Raw genomic sequence first — 13,738 nt, 5'->3', positions numbered from 1 at the left:
GACGGCGCCATTTTGCACTCCCTGTATGGCTTTCAAGCCCCTCACTGCACTTTCCATGGCCAGTGCTATTTCTAGCACCTCCTGAAAGTCCAAATTTGTTTCAGACTGTAGTCTCTTCTGAATCATATCTTCATTTATACCGCACGCCAAACGATCTCTAAGCATATCATTTATAGATGTACCAAACTCGCAATATTCTGTTAACTGTTTCAGACTTGCCACATGACAAGCAATTGTCTCCCCGGGGACTCTATTTCTTGAGTTAAATTTGAACCATTTCATCGTTACCAAGTGCTTGGGCTGGTAATGACTCTTCACAAGGTTCACTAAGTCATCAAGACTTTTCGAATCTGGGACACTGGGTGCCATCAAACTTAGAATCAATCCATAAGTCTTACTTCCACATGTGGATAAGAGGATCGCTCGCCTTTTCTCCTCCCCTTCAATGTCATTAGCTTGGAAAAGGAACGTGAGGTGTTCAGCCTAATGTGACCAATTGTCCGTGGTTGGGCTGAAAGGATCAAGTCTTCCAAACTGTGGCATGCTTCGAGGGGACTGCTTTGACAATTAGGATGGAAATTCTACTTACAATTACCGTGTGAGGTACATTAGCCTTAGGTTCACTTGACTTCCTTCCTTGCTTTTTCTTGCGTTTTTTTGTCCTTCCTTGTCTTTTCTTGCTTTTTCCTCATCGCCAGTTTGTTGGATCCTGGTCACTAGTTTAGTTGGACTAATGTATCTGGGTTGCATGCTTGTTTCGGGATGGCCGAGTTGGTACCACGGACAGAGTAGATCAGCAGACAGTTCTTATGTAAAACACATTCTATTTATTTATGAAGGAACTCAGCAGCTACACTTGTGTGCTTACAACTCAAACCCTGTGTCTCCATTACAGACTGAAACTCCAGACTACTGACGACTAAGGTAGCCCATGCTACACTGCTATTGGATACTAAGATCATGTGATCTTCCATTATATATTCTTCTTAAAGGTATATTACACATCAGATTACCACAGTTGAAGCGGGGGGGTGGTGGGGAGGGCGGAGGGGGAGGGATTGTGGTCAGTTTTTTTCTGGGGTTGGGTGATTGTGGTCAGTTTTTCTGAGGCAGGGGTGTTGTGGTCAGTTTTTCTGGGAAGGGGGATAGTGGTCAGTTTTTCTGTGGGGAAGGGGGTTTGTGGTCAGTTTTTATGGGGGAGTGGGCGTTATGGTCAGTTTTTCTGGGGTGAGGAAGCATGGTGCACACTTTTTCTGGGAGGGCGGGATAGTTGTCTGTTTTTCTGTGGGGAAGGGGATCCTGGTTAGTTTTTTTCTGGGGGAGGGGGGGATTCTGGCCAGTTTTTCTGGGTGGAGAGGGGATTGTGGTCAGTTTATCTGGGTGAGTAAGTGTTGGGGTCAGTTTTTCTGGGTGGAGGGGGTTTTATGGTCAGTTTTTCTGGGGGAGTGCGCATTGTGGTCAGTTTTTCTGTGGGGAGTAGTGGTTAGTTTTTCTCGGGGAGGTGGGATTGTGGTCAGTTTTTCTGGGGAAGAGGGGATTGTGGTCAATTTTTCTGCGAGGGTGGGGTGGGTTGTGGTCAGTTTTTCTGGGGTGAGAGGGCATGGTGGTCAGTTTTTCTGGGGATGGGGGATTCTGGTCAGTTTTTCTGGGTGAGTAGGTGGTGGGGTCAGTTATTCTGTGGGGGTGGGAGGTTGTGGTCAGTTTTTCTGGGGGAGGGGGGTGGTGGTCTGTTTTTCTGGGGGAGGGGGTATTGTGGTCAGTATGTCTGGGGGTGGGGATTGTGGTCAGTTTTTCTGGGGAAGAGGGGATTGTGGTCAATTTTTCTGCGAGGGTGGGGTGGGTTGTGGTCAGTTTTTCTGGGGTGAGAGGGCATGGTGGTCAGTTTTTCTGGGGATGGGGGATTCTGGTCAGTTTTTCTGGGTGAGTAGGTGGTGGGGTCAGTTATTCTGTGGGGGTGGGAGGTTGTGGTCAGTTTTTCTGGGGGAGGGGGGTGGTGGTCTGTTTTTCTGGGGGAGGGGGTATTGTGGTCAGTATGTCTGGGGGTGGGGATTGTGGTCAGTTTTTCTGGGTGGGGGGATTGTGGTCAGTTTTTAAGGGGGGATTGTGGTCAATTTTTCTGGGGGGACACTTTGGTGTGTTTTTCTGGGGTGAGAGGTGATTGTGATCAGTTTTTTTCTGGGTTGAGAGGGGATGTGGTCAGTTTTTCTGGGGAAGGGGGATTGTTATCAGTCTTTCTGGGGGGGTTGTGGTCAGTTTTTCTGGGGAGGGAAATTTTTTTTAATACATTCATGGGATGTGGGTATCACTGGCTGGGCCAGCATTTATTGCCCAACCCTAGTTGCCCTTGAGAAGGTGGTAGTGAGCCGTCTTCTTGAACCGCTGCAGTCCATGTGGTGTAGGTACACCCACAGTGCTGTTAGGAAGGACATTCCAGAATTTTGACCCAACCACAGTGAAGGAACGGTGATATATTTCCAAGTCAGGATGGTGAGTGACTTGGAGGGGAACTTGTAGGTGGTGGTGTTCCTACCTATCTTCTGCCCTTGTCCTTCTAGGTGGTAGTGGTTGTGGGTTTGGAAACTGCTGTCTAAGGAGCCTTGGTGAATTCTTGCAGTGCATCTTGTAGATGGTACACACATGGCTGCTACTGTGCATCGGTGGTGGAGGGAGTGAATGTTTGTGGATGTGGTGCCAATCAAGCAGACTGCTTTGTCCTGGACAGTGTCCAGCTTCTTCATTGTTGTAGGAGTTGCACTCATCCAGGCAATGGAGAGTATTCCATCACACTCCTGACTTGTGCCTTGTAGGATGGTGGACAGGCTTTGGGAAGTCAGGAGGTGAGTTACTCGTCGTACGATTCCTAGCTTCTGACCTGCTCTTGTAGCCACAGTATTTATATGGCTAGCCCAGTTCAGTTTCTGGTCAAAGGTAACCCCCAGGATGTTGATAGTGGGGGATTCAGTGATGGTAATGCCATTGAACATCAAGGGGCGATAGTTGGATTCTCTCTTGTTGGAGATGGTTATTGCCTGACACTTGTGTGGCGTGAATGTTACTTGCCACTTGTCAGCCCAAACTTGGATGTTGTCCAGGTCTTGCTGCATTTGGACTTGGACTGCTTCAGTATCTGAGGAGTTGTGAATGCTGCTGAACATTGTGCAATCATCAGCGAACATCCTTGCTTCTGACCTTATGATGGAAAGAAGGTCTTTGATGAAGCAGCTGAAGATGGTTGGGTCTAGGACACTATCCTGAGGAACTCCCGCAGTGATGTCCTGGAGCTGAGATGACTGACCTCCAACAACCACAACCACCTTCCTTTGTGCCAGGTATGACTCCAACCAGCTAAGAGTTTTCCCCCTGATTCCCATTGACTCCAGTTTTGCTAGGGCTTCTGGATGCCACACTTGGTCAAAGGGCAGTCACTCTCACCTTACCTCGGGAGTTCAGCTCTTTTGACCATGTTTGAACCAAGGCTGTAATGAGGTCAGTGTCCCTGGCGGAACCCAAACTGGGCATCAGTGAGCAGGTTATTGCTAGTGCCGCTTGATAGCACTGTTGATGACCCCTTCCATTACTTTACTGATAATTGAGAGTAGACTGATGGGACGTTAATTGCCAGGTTGGATTTGTCCTGCTTTTTGTGTACCGGATATGCCTGGGCAATTTTCCACATAGCCGGGTAGATGCCAGTGTTATAGCTGTACTGGAACAGCTCGGCAAGGGGTGCTGCAAGTTCTGGAGCACAAGTCTTCAGTACTATTTCCGGAATATTGTCAGGGCCCATAGCCTTTGCAGTATCCAGTGCCTTCAGCCGTTTCTTGATATCACGTGGAGTGAATTGAATTGGTTGAAGACTGGCATCTGTGATGCTGGGGACCTCCGGAGGATGCCGAGATGGATCATCCACTTGGCACTTCTAGCTGAAGATTGTTGCAAATGCTTCAGCCTTATCTTTTGCACTGATGTGCTGGGCTCCTCCATCATTGAGGATGGGGATATTTGTGGAGCCTCCTCCTCCAGTGAGTTGTTTAATTGTCCAGCATCATTCATGACTGGATGTGGCAGGACTGCAGAGCTTAGATCTGATTCGTTGGTTGTGGGATCGCTTAGCTCTGTCTATCACTTGCCGCTTATGTTGTTTGGTACTTGAATAGTCCTGTGTTATAGCTTCACCAAGTTGACATCTCAGTTTTAGGTATGCCTGGTGCTGCTCCTGGCATGCGCTCCTGCACTCTTCATTGAACCAGGGTTGATCCCCTGGCTTGATGGTAATGGTAGAGTGGGGGATATGCCGGGGAATGAAGTTACAGATTGTGTTGGAGTACAGTTCTGCTGCTGCTGATGGTGACAGCGCCTCATGCATGCCTCGTCTTGAGTTGCTAGATCTGTTCGATCCCATTTAGCATGGTGGTAGTGCCAGACAATACGATGGAGAGTATCCTCAATGTGAATGACTGTGTTTTGGTCACTCCTACCGATACTGTCATGGACAGATGCATCTGCGGCAGGCAGGTTGGTGAGGATGAGGTCAAGTATGTTTTTCCCTCTTGTTGGTTCCCTCACCATCTGCTGCAGACCCAGTCTAGCAACTATGTCCTTTAGGACTCGGCCAGCTCGGTCAATAGTGGTGCTATCGAGCCACCCTTGGTGATGGACATCGAAGTCCCCCACCCAGAGTACATTCTGCGCCCTTGCCACCCTCAGTGCTTCCTCAACATAGAGGAGCATTGAATCATCAGCTGAGGGAGGGCAGTATGTGGTAATCAACAGGAAGTTTCCTTACCCATTTTTGACCATGACACTTCGTGGGTTCCGGAGTCGATGTTGAGGACTCCCAGGGCAACTCCCTCCCGACTGTATACCACTGTGCTGCCACCTTTGCTGGGTCTGTCCAGATGGTGGGACAGGACATACCCAGAGATAGTGATGGCACAATCTGGGACCTTATCTGTCAGATATGATTCTGTGAGGATGACTGTGTCAGGCTGTTGCTTGAGACAGCTCTCCCAATTTTGGCACTAGCCCCCAGATGTTAGAAAGGAGGACTTTGCAGGGTCGACAGGGCTGCGATTGCTGTTGTCATTTCTGGTGTCTAGGTAGATGCCGGGTGGTCTGTCCGCTTTCATTCCTTTTTTGTGTATTTGTAGAGGTTTGTTACAACTGAGTGGCTTGCTCATTTCAGAGTCAACCACGTTGCTGGTGGGTCTTGAGTCACATGTAGGCCAGACCAGGTAAGAAAGATTTCCTTCCCTAAAGGGCATTAGTGAACCAGATGGGTTTTTACAATCGACAATGGTTTCATGGTCATTCCAGATTTTTCCAGATTGTGGTCAGTTTTTCTGGGGGAGGGGGGATTGTGGTCAGTTTTTCTGGGTGAGAGCGGATTATGGTCAGTTTTTCTGGAGGAGGGGGATTGTGGTCAGTTTTTTCTGAGGGGAGGGTAGATTGTGGTCAGTTTTTCTGGGGGGAGGCAGGATTGTGGTCAGTTGTTCTGGGGGAGGGGCATTGTGGTCAGTTTTTCTGGGGGGAGGCAGGATTGTGGTCGGTTTTTCTGGGGGAGGGGGATTGTGGTCAGTTTTTTGGGGGAAGGGTAGATTGTGGTCAGTTTTTCTGGGTGAGAGCGGATTATGGTCAGTTTTTCTGAGAGGGGATTGTGGTCAGTTTTTCTGGGGGAGGGGCATTGTGGTCCGTTTTCCTGGGGGGAGGCAGGATTGTGGTCAGTTTTTCTGGGGGAGGGGGATTGTGGTCAGTTTTTTTCTGGGGGGAGGGTAGATTGTGGTCAGTTTTTTCTGGGGGGAGGGGGATTGTGGTCAGTTTTTGGGGGGGAGATTATGGTCAGTTTTTTTCTGGGGGGAGGGTGGATTGCGGTCAGTTTTTTGGGGGGGAGATTGTGGTCAGTTTTTTTTCTGGGGGAGGGTGGATTGCGGTCAGTTTTTTGCGGGGGGGGAGATTGTGGTCAGTTTTTTTTCTGGGGGGAGGGTGGATTGCAGTCAGTTTTTTGGGGGGAGATTGTGGTCAGTTTTTTTCTGGGGGGAGGGTGGATTGCGGTCAGTTTTTTGGGGGGGGAGATTGTGGTCAGTTTTTTTTCTGGGGGAGGGTGGATTGCGGTCAGTTCTTTTTCTCGCTCCCAATGGTCTGTTTGTAATTAAATGAGGAGAGAATGCATCGTTTGTTTTCCTGGATTCTCGGCCTGGCTGCAGTGACTCTCAGTGTCCGTTCTTTAGCGGCACAATCCCAATTCCTGCCATTGTCCAGCCCTGGGACCCACAGGAAATGAATGAGCCGATAAGATTTGACCTGCAGAGAGTGGTCACTGGTCGGAACCTTTAAATATCCCGCTGCCCTCAGGATTCCAGCGAAGAGGCAGAATTAAATATATTGGTTGTCGATATATGGAGAGGAAGGTGGTTCGATCAGCCCCGCTGATTGGCATTATTTCGATCGCTTTTGTGTATTGATGTGAACACAAATCCACGTTTAATAATAATAGGAATTAAATCCCCTGCCTATCTGTAACGGGGCAAGTTCCCTGGATAAAACCAGGACCTTGGTGTTCCGACAGGTCTCTTGCTTTAATCGACCTGCGGGCATGTTACAGATCAGTGCCCAAAAGGAATTTTTGGACATTTTGAAAAAAAAAATCCCCCTCTTTTTTGGGAAATCGTCTCGTTTATTAAACATTGGTGGCACCGAAATGAACAGTAAAATATCTCGGCGCCAATGGGGCTGTTTAACTTGTAATTTTAAACTTAAAAGAACCTGCTTCGACTCTCGTGTCCTTAGCGGGGATATTAACATTACAATGTCCCCCCTCACTGATTCACTGGAGGTCAGAATACAATCTGTAGTCATTTAAACCCTCCTCGTTTCTTGAAGGTGTTTTCTTTCTCGCTCCCCAGAATGATTTCTTCCGGGGAGATATTTATTTTTGAATGTTTTTATGTACACGAGACACTAATCGATTTCACTCATCTCTCTAACTGACCACCCCCCACATCCTCCCCGCCTCCAGTGAGTAAGGGGCTGTTTAAGGCCGTGACTCCATAGCCCGGAGCTGGACACGAAGCTTAAATAAACCCTAATGCCCATCAAACATCAGCCCCCCAACTCCCACGTCATCGCCCCACAAACTCAACATTCACTCGATAAAGTCAAAGGCGCCGAACGAAAGAAACTCGAGAACAAGACGCAATATAAATAAATCCACCTAAAGTTGACCATGGAAGCAAAATATGGTTACTTTCGAGAGATTTGTTTTAGTTTTTTTTAATGGGTGATTTTACTGTAATATAGTTTTTAAAATGTATATATAACCCTTTCATCGGGTCTTTTAAGTCATAAAAGCATTGTCTATGTGAAGTTAGAGCAGTTTGTTACAATCTTGTCAAATTTTCCTCTCAAAGATTTCAGTTTCATTGTTCAGGGGGGTAAATCTCTGACACACTGACATGGGCACACGTTCACTGACACATGCAGGGTTTCCCCCGTTTTACAGTGCTCCCCCCGCCTTTTCTCTGCTGTAACATTGGACGAGGTGAGATTGAGACAGAATTGGAATTCAAACTTTTTTCCAAGACATTTGCCCGACGCCTGGGAGGTCCTGAGATATAAAAGGAATGTGCCGTGAAGGGGGCCATAATTGCAAATGACCTCGGCCGAGACAGACCGGCCCAGTTGACCACCTTGCAGCCAAATTAACCCGGGTGAGAACCTCCCTCTCTATCCCCCTCTCTTAACTCGCTCATCCATTATTCCATTGACAGGTAGTTGCTCGCAGTCATTGGCTAGTGTTAGGTTAGGATGGGCTTGGTATGTGGATTATCAGGGAGAATCTAGTAACGAGTGAGTGTGTGCGTCTTTGTACATGAGTGTATTTGAGGTGTTTGAGAGCGAGTGCCAGTGTATGTGCATGTACATGTACATGAGTGTATCTGAGAGTGAGTGCGAGTGTGTGTGTGTGTGAGAGAGAGTGTGTGTCTGTATCTGTCTGTAACCTGAGACAGGCGAGTTAATTTTCCCTCAATGTTGTATCTAACCTGAGAGCTAGCAGTGCTGTAAAACATTGCAGCTGGGTTAAGTGACCAATAAACAAAGGTTCCGCGAATTTTCCCTCAACTCCTTTCAATCCATTGCAGTTTATTAAAAAAAAATGAAACTTTGCTGCTGACCCTTATCCCGAGGGCTGAGAAAAGACAAAAACAGAAGCAAATTCCACAATCGGATTGTGTTGTTAACGACAGACCCCCACCCCCTCCACCACCACCCCCCACCCTCCCCCTCCACCCCCACCACCCCCCCCACCACCACCACCCCCCCCAACAATCTCAGGAAATATTGCGAGTAGCTGGAGGAGCCCAGGCACATTTTAAATGCACACAATGTATATTATCCCTTTTGGGATTGTCGATTAATCGAAGTGGGTGATTTGTGATAGTTATCGATCCCGGGGAAGGTTTAAATTGGGAATCATGTGCACATGGAAGAGAACCCAAAGATACACAAGGTGGAGAGGGAGTGAGACTCAGTACCTGCAACTGACACATCTCGCGGTGAAATTTACAAAGGCGGGGGGCGGGGTGGGGAGTCCAGCAGCAATTTGCCCATCTCTCAAATCTGGACAGTTCGGAAAGGGACACAGGAGTTATCCCGGGATTAACACCGTCCGCCAAAATGGCCGAAGGTTTTACTTTTTTTTGGAAAGGAGGAGGGGAGTGGTCATTTTATTCCCTCTTTGCCTTTGAATCGTTTCTTTTATGGCTGTGTGTATGTGTATATGTGTGTGTGTGTGTGTGTGTGTGGGGAGGGGGGAGAGAGGAAGCTCGGGCTGCCCATTGTTTATCCGCTTCTATTCTTCAGCCCCACGTACCGCCCACCTCCATTCAAAGGGGGAACATGTTTTGTATAGCTCCCATCTCTCTCTCATCCTCTTCCCTTTCACTTTACGCGGCTCCCGGGACCTGCAGCAAGTTCCATCTTTTTATAAATTGGAGGATTTACTGAAAACCAGAGATCTGCTGTAGAGCGAACGAGAGAGAGAGAGAGACAGAGAGATAGAAAGATTAAGAAGGGAAAATAGAAATCAGTATTGGAAGAGGCGGAGGTGGTGAACGACACCAGAATGGGATCGGTTTCTAATCAGCAGTTTGGAGGTTCTGTATCGATCTGGGGGCTTTTTAAGAAGTCTTTTAAAAAACATATTTCGTTTCTCAGATACTGATGTTCTGAGGCTGGCTGGAGGGGTGTGTGTGTGTGTGTGTGTGTAGGATGCGGTTTGTGGGTGTTAAGGATTGCTTTTAATTAAACGCTGGATTTTCATTCATTCTTCTCGCCTGCAGCAGGTTCCGGGAGAGGCGCTGACCAGGAGCTCGGGGACTCTCCCAAGGCGACCGTCTCCTTCGGGACCGGTCAGTGCAAATGGTTCAACGTGCGGATGGGATTCGGTTTCCTCTCCATGACCGCCCGGGACGGAACACCCCTTGAATCCCCCATCGATGTCTTTGTCCACCAGGTAGGTCCAATAGCAGACAATGCCTGAGAGCACTTCGGGCTGCTGGGTGATGGAATCCAGTTCCCGGGCTTTACATCCACGTTTTAAATACCCCTGCTCTCTCACTCTCTCTCTCTCTCTGTCCCTGGTCTCCCTGTCTCAAGTTTCCCCATCGCACTGAACTGATTTCCTCGTACCTGTTCTCGCTGTATCCGAAGATCTGAGAAAGAGAGGAAGAGAATAAAAAACCAAGAAAAGTTATAATTAAAAGATGGAATAGAACGAGAAATTTGGAATTAGGAAGCCCGGGAACAGTGTGAACGAGTCTGAGCAGGAGAGAGGGGTCCCACTCCAGGCAAAGCTGAACACTGAGCTGATGAAAGATGTTGTCACAAGATGACTGGGGTACTGACTTTAGGATAACTCGGGCGCACAGGGTTTATTGGGGAGAATCGGTCGGTCTCTTCCTGCAATCGAGCCGTTTGCCATTGGGAACACAGTTGAGGGATTGTTTTAGCTCATTGATTTTTGCGGAGTCCCTTTCAGAGTCGGAGCAGCCGCTGAAGTTGATAGTCCCAAAATCGGTATCAAGAGCCTGTTGTGGGAAACTGAACAATTGTAGCAGTTAGTTTCAAAGTACGCCGAGAGTTGTGTGTGTGTGTGTGCGTCTATGTGTATCTGTGAGTTTGTGTGTGTGTGTGTGCGTCTATGTGTATCTGTGTGAGTTTGTGTGTGTGTGTGTGTGTGCGTCTATGTGTATCTGTGTGAGTTTGTGTGTGGGTGTGTGCGTGCGTGTGTGCTTGAGTTTGTTGTGTGAGTTTGTGCGTCTGTGTGTGTTGAGGGGGGAGGGGGGAGGGGGGGGGTCTGTATGTGTTTCTATGTGTGTATTGGTGTGTGCGTTTCTGTGTGTTGTGTGCGTATTTCTGTGTGTGTTTCTATGCATGGGTGTGTATGTGTTTCTACGTGTATGTTATGATTGGAGGTGGGTGTGTTATGTATGGAGGTGGGTGTGTTATGATTGGAGGTGGGTGTGTTATGATTGGAGGTGGGTGTGTTAAGATTGGAGGTGGGTGTGTTATGATTGGAGGTGGGTGTGTTATGATTGGAAGTGGGTGTGTTATGATTGGAGGTGGGTGTGTTATGATTGGAGGTGGGTGTGTTATGATTGGGGGTGGGTGTGTTATGATTGGGGGTGGGTGTGTTATGATTGGAGGTGGGTGTGTTATGATTGGAGGTGGGTGTGTTATGATTGGAGGTGGGTGTGTTATGATTGGAGGTGGGTGTGTTATGATTGGAGGTGGGTGTGTTATGATTGGAGGTGGGTGTGTTATGATTGGAGGTGGGTGTGTTATGATTGGAGGTGGGTGTGTTATGATTGGGGGTGGGTGTGTTATGATTGGAGGTGGGTGTGTTATGATTGGAGGTGGGTGTGTTATGTTTGGAGGTGGGTGCGGTATGATTGGAGGTGGGTGCGATACATTTGGAGGTGGGTGTGTCCCCGTGTCTGGGGACGGCCGTGTGCGTCCCCGTGTCTGGGGACGGCCGTGTGCGTCCCCGTGTCTGGGGACGGCCGTGTGCGTCCCCGTGTCTGGGGCTGGCTGTGTGCGTCCCCGTGTCTGGGGTCGGGCGTGTGTGTCCCCATGTCTGGGGGTGGGCGTGTGAGTCCCCATGTCTGGGGGCGGGCGTGTGTGTCCCCATGTCTTGGGGCAGGCGTGTGTGTTTATATGTCTGGGGGCGGGCGTGTGCGTTTTTATGTCTGGGGTCGGGCTGGTGTGTCCCCACGTCTGGGGTCAGCTGTGTGTGTCCCCACGTCTGGGGTCGGGCGGGTGTGTCCCCATGTCTGGGGGCGGGCGTGTGTGTCCCCATGTCTGGGGGCGGGCATGTATGTTTATGTGTATGGGGTTGGGCGTGTGTGTGTCCCCATGTCTGGGGTCGGGCGTGTGTGTCCCCATGTCTGGGGTCGGGCGTGTGTGCCCCGATGTCTGGGGTCGGGCGTGTGTGCCCCGATGTCTGGGGTCGGGCGTGTGTGCCCCGATGTCTGGGGTCGGGCGTGTGTGCCCCGATGTCTGGGGTCGGGCGTGTGTGCCCCGATGTCTGGGGTCGGGCGTGTGTGCCCCGATGTCTGGGGTCGGGCGTGTGTGCCCCGATGTCTGGTGTCGGGCGTGTGTGCCCCGATGTCTGGGGTCGGGCGTGTGTGCCCCGATGTCTGGGGGCGGGCGTGTGTGCCCCGATGGCTGGGGGCGGGCGTGTGCGTTTATATGTCTGGGGGCGGGCGTGTGCGTTTCCATGTCTGGGTGCGGGCGTGTGCGTTTCTATGTTTGGGGGCGGGTGTGTGCGTTTCTATGTCTGGGGGCGGGCGTGTGTGACCCGTGTTTGGGGTCGGGCATGTGTGTCCCCATGTCTGGGGTCGGGCCTGTGTGTTTATATGTCTGGGGTCGGGCGTGTGCGTTTCTATGTCTGGGGGCGGGCCTGTGCATTTCTATGTCTGGGGGCGGGCTTTTGTGTTTCTATGTCTGGGGGCGGGCATGTGTGTCCCCATGTCTGGGGGCGGGCGTGTGTGTCCCCATGTCTGGGACCGGGCATGTGTGTCCCCATGCCTGGGGTCGGGCGTGTGTGTCCCCTTGTCTGGGGTCGGGCGTGTGTGTCCCCATGTCTGGGGTCGGGCGTGTGTGGCCCCATGTCTGGGGTAGGGCGTGTGTGTCCCCATGTCTGGGGTCGGGCGTGTGTGTCCCCATGTCTGGGGTCGGGCGTGCGCGTCCCCATGTCTGGGGTCGGGCGTGCGCGTCCCCTGGTCTGGGGGCGGGCGTGCGTGCGCGTCCCCAGGTCTGGGGGGCGGCGGGCGGGCGCGCCCGTCCCCCAGGTCTGTGGGGGGGGGGTGGGCTTGCGCGTGCCCAGGTCTGGGGGCGGGCGTGCGTGTCCCCAGGTGTGGGGGAGGGGGGGACGGGCGGGTGCACGCGTCCCCAGGTCTGGGGGCGGGCGGGTGGGCGTGCGCGTCCCCAGGTCTGGGGGCAGGCGGGTGGGCGTGCGCATCCCCAGGTCTGGGGGTGGGCCGGCGGGCGTGCACGTCCCCAGGTCTTGGGGCGGGCGTGTGTGTCCCCATGTCTGGGGTCGGGCGTGTGTGTCCCCTTGTCTGGGTCGGGCGTGTGTGTCCCCATGTCTGGGGTCGGGCGTGTGTGCCCCGATGTCTGGGGTCGGGCGTGTGTGCCCCGATGTCTGGGTCGGGCGTGTGTGCCCCGATGTCTGGGGTCGGGCGTGTGTGCCCCGATGTCTGGGGTCGGGCGTTTGTGCCCCGATGTCTGGGGTCGGGCGTGTGTGCCCCGATGTCTGGGAGCGGGCGTGTGTGCCCCGATGGCTGGGTGCAGGCGTGTGTGTTTATATGTCTGGGGGCGGGCATGTGCGTTTTTATGTCTAGGGTCGGGCTGGTGTGTCCCCATGTCTGGGGTCTGCCGTGTGTGTCCCCATGTCTGGGGTTGGGCGGGTGTGTCCCCATGTCTGGGGGCGGGCGTGTGTGTCCCCATGTCTGGGGGCAGGCGTGTATGTTTATGTGTCTGGGGTTGGGCGTGTGTGCGTCCCCATGTCTGGGGTCGGGCGTGTGTGTCCCCATGTCTGGGGTCGGGCGTGTGTGTCCCCATGTCTGTGGTCGGGCGTGTGTGCCCCGATGTCTGGGGTCGGGCATGTGTGCCCCGATGTCTGGGGTCGGGCGTGTGTGCCCCGATGTCTGGGGTCGGGCGTGTGTGCCCCGATGTCTGGGGTCGGGCGTGTGTGCCCCGATGGCTGGGGGCGGGCGTGTGCGTTTATATGTCTGGGGGCGGGCGTGTGTGTTTCTATGTCTGGGTGCGGGCGTGTGCGTTTCTATGTTTGGGGGCGGGTGTTTGCGTTTCTATGTCTGGGGGCGGGCGTGTGTGACCCGTGTTTGGGGTCGGGCATGTGTGTCCCCATGTCTGGGGTCGGGCCTGTGTGTTTATATGTCTGGGGTCGGGCGTGTGCGTTTCTATGTCTGGGGGCGGGCCTGTGCATTTCTATGTCTGGGGGCGGGCTTTTGTGTTTCTATGTCTGGGGGCGGGCATGTGTGTCCCCATGTCTGGGGGCGGGCGTGTTGTCCCCATGTCTGGGGGCGGGCGTGTGTGTCCCCATGTCTGGGGGCGGGCGTGTGTGTCCCCTTGTCTGGGGTCGGGCGTGTGTGTCCCCATGTCTGGGGTCGGGCGTGTGTGTCCCCATGTCTGGGGTCGGGCGTGCGCGTCCCCATAT

At 52.2% G+C, this 13,738-nt stretch overlaps 1 protein-coding gene across 1 annotated transcript in view; it reads left to right on the top strand.

Moving 5' to 3' along the window:
• The first annotated feature begins 8,673 nt into the window (after window positions 1-8,673).
• Window positions 8,674-13,738, top strand: part of LOC144695185 (protein lin-28 homolog A-like) — a 357,085-nt gene continuing 352,020 nt past the window's right edge. Inside the window, exons 1-2 of the mRNA XM_078566069.1 lie at window positions 8,674-8,683; window positions 9,339-9,511. Of these exons, the coding sequence (XP_078422195.1) occupies window positions 8,674-8,683; window positions 9,339-9,511 (183 nt within the window). The remainder of the gene's footprint in view (window positions 8,684-9,338; window positions 9,512-13,738) is intronic.

The sequence above is a fragment of the Cetorhinus maximus genome, chromosome 21, assembly GCF_964194155.1.
Source record: "Cetorhinus maximus chromosome 21, sCetMax3.hap1.1, whole genome shotgun sequence".
Classification (NCBI taxonomy): domain Eukaryota; kingdom Metazoa; phylum Chordata; class Chondrichthyes; order Lamniformes; family Cetorhinidae; genus Cetorhinus; species Cetorhinus maximus.
This window is presented reverse-complemented; position numbering and strand designations above follow the sequence as displayed.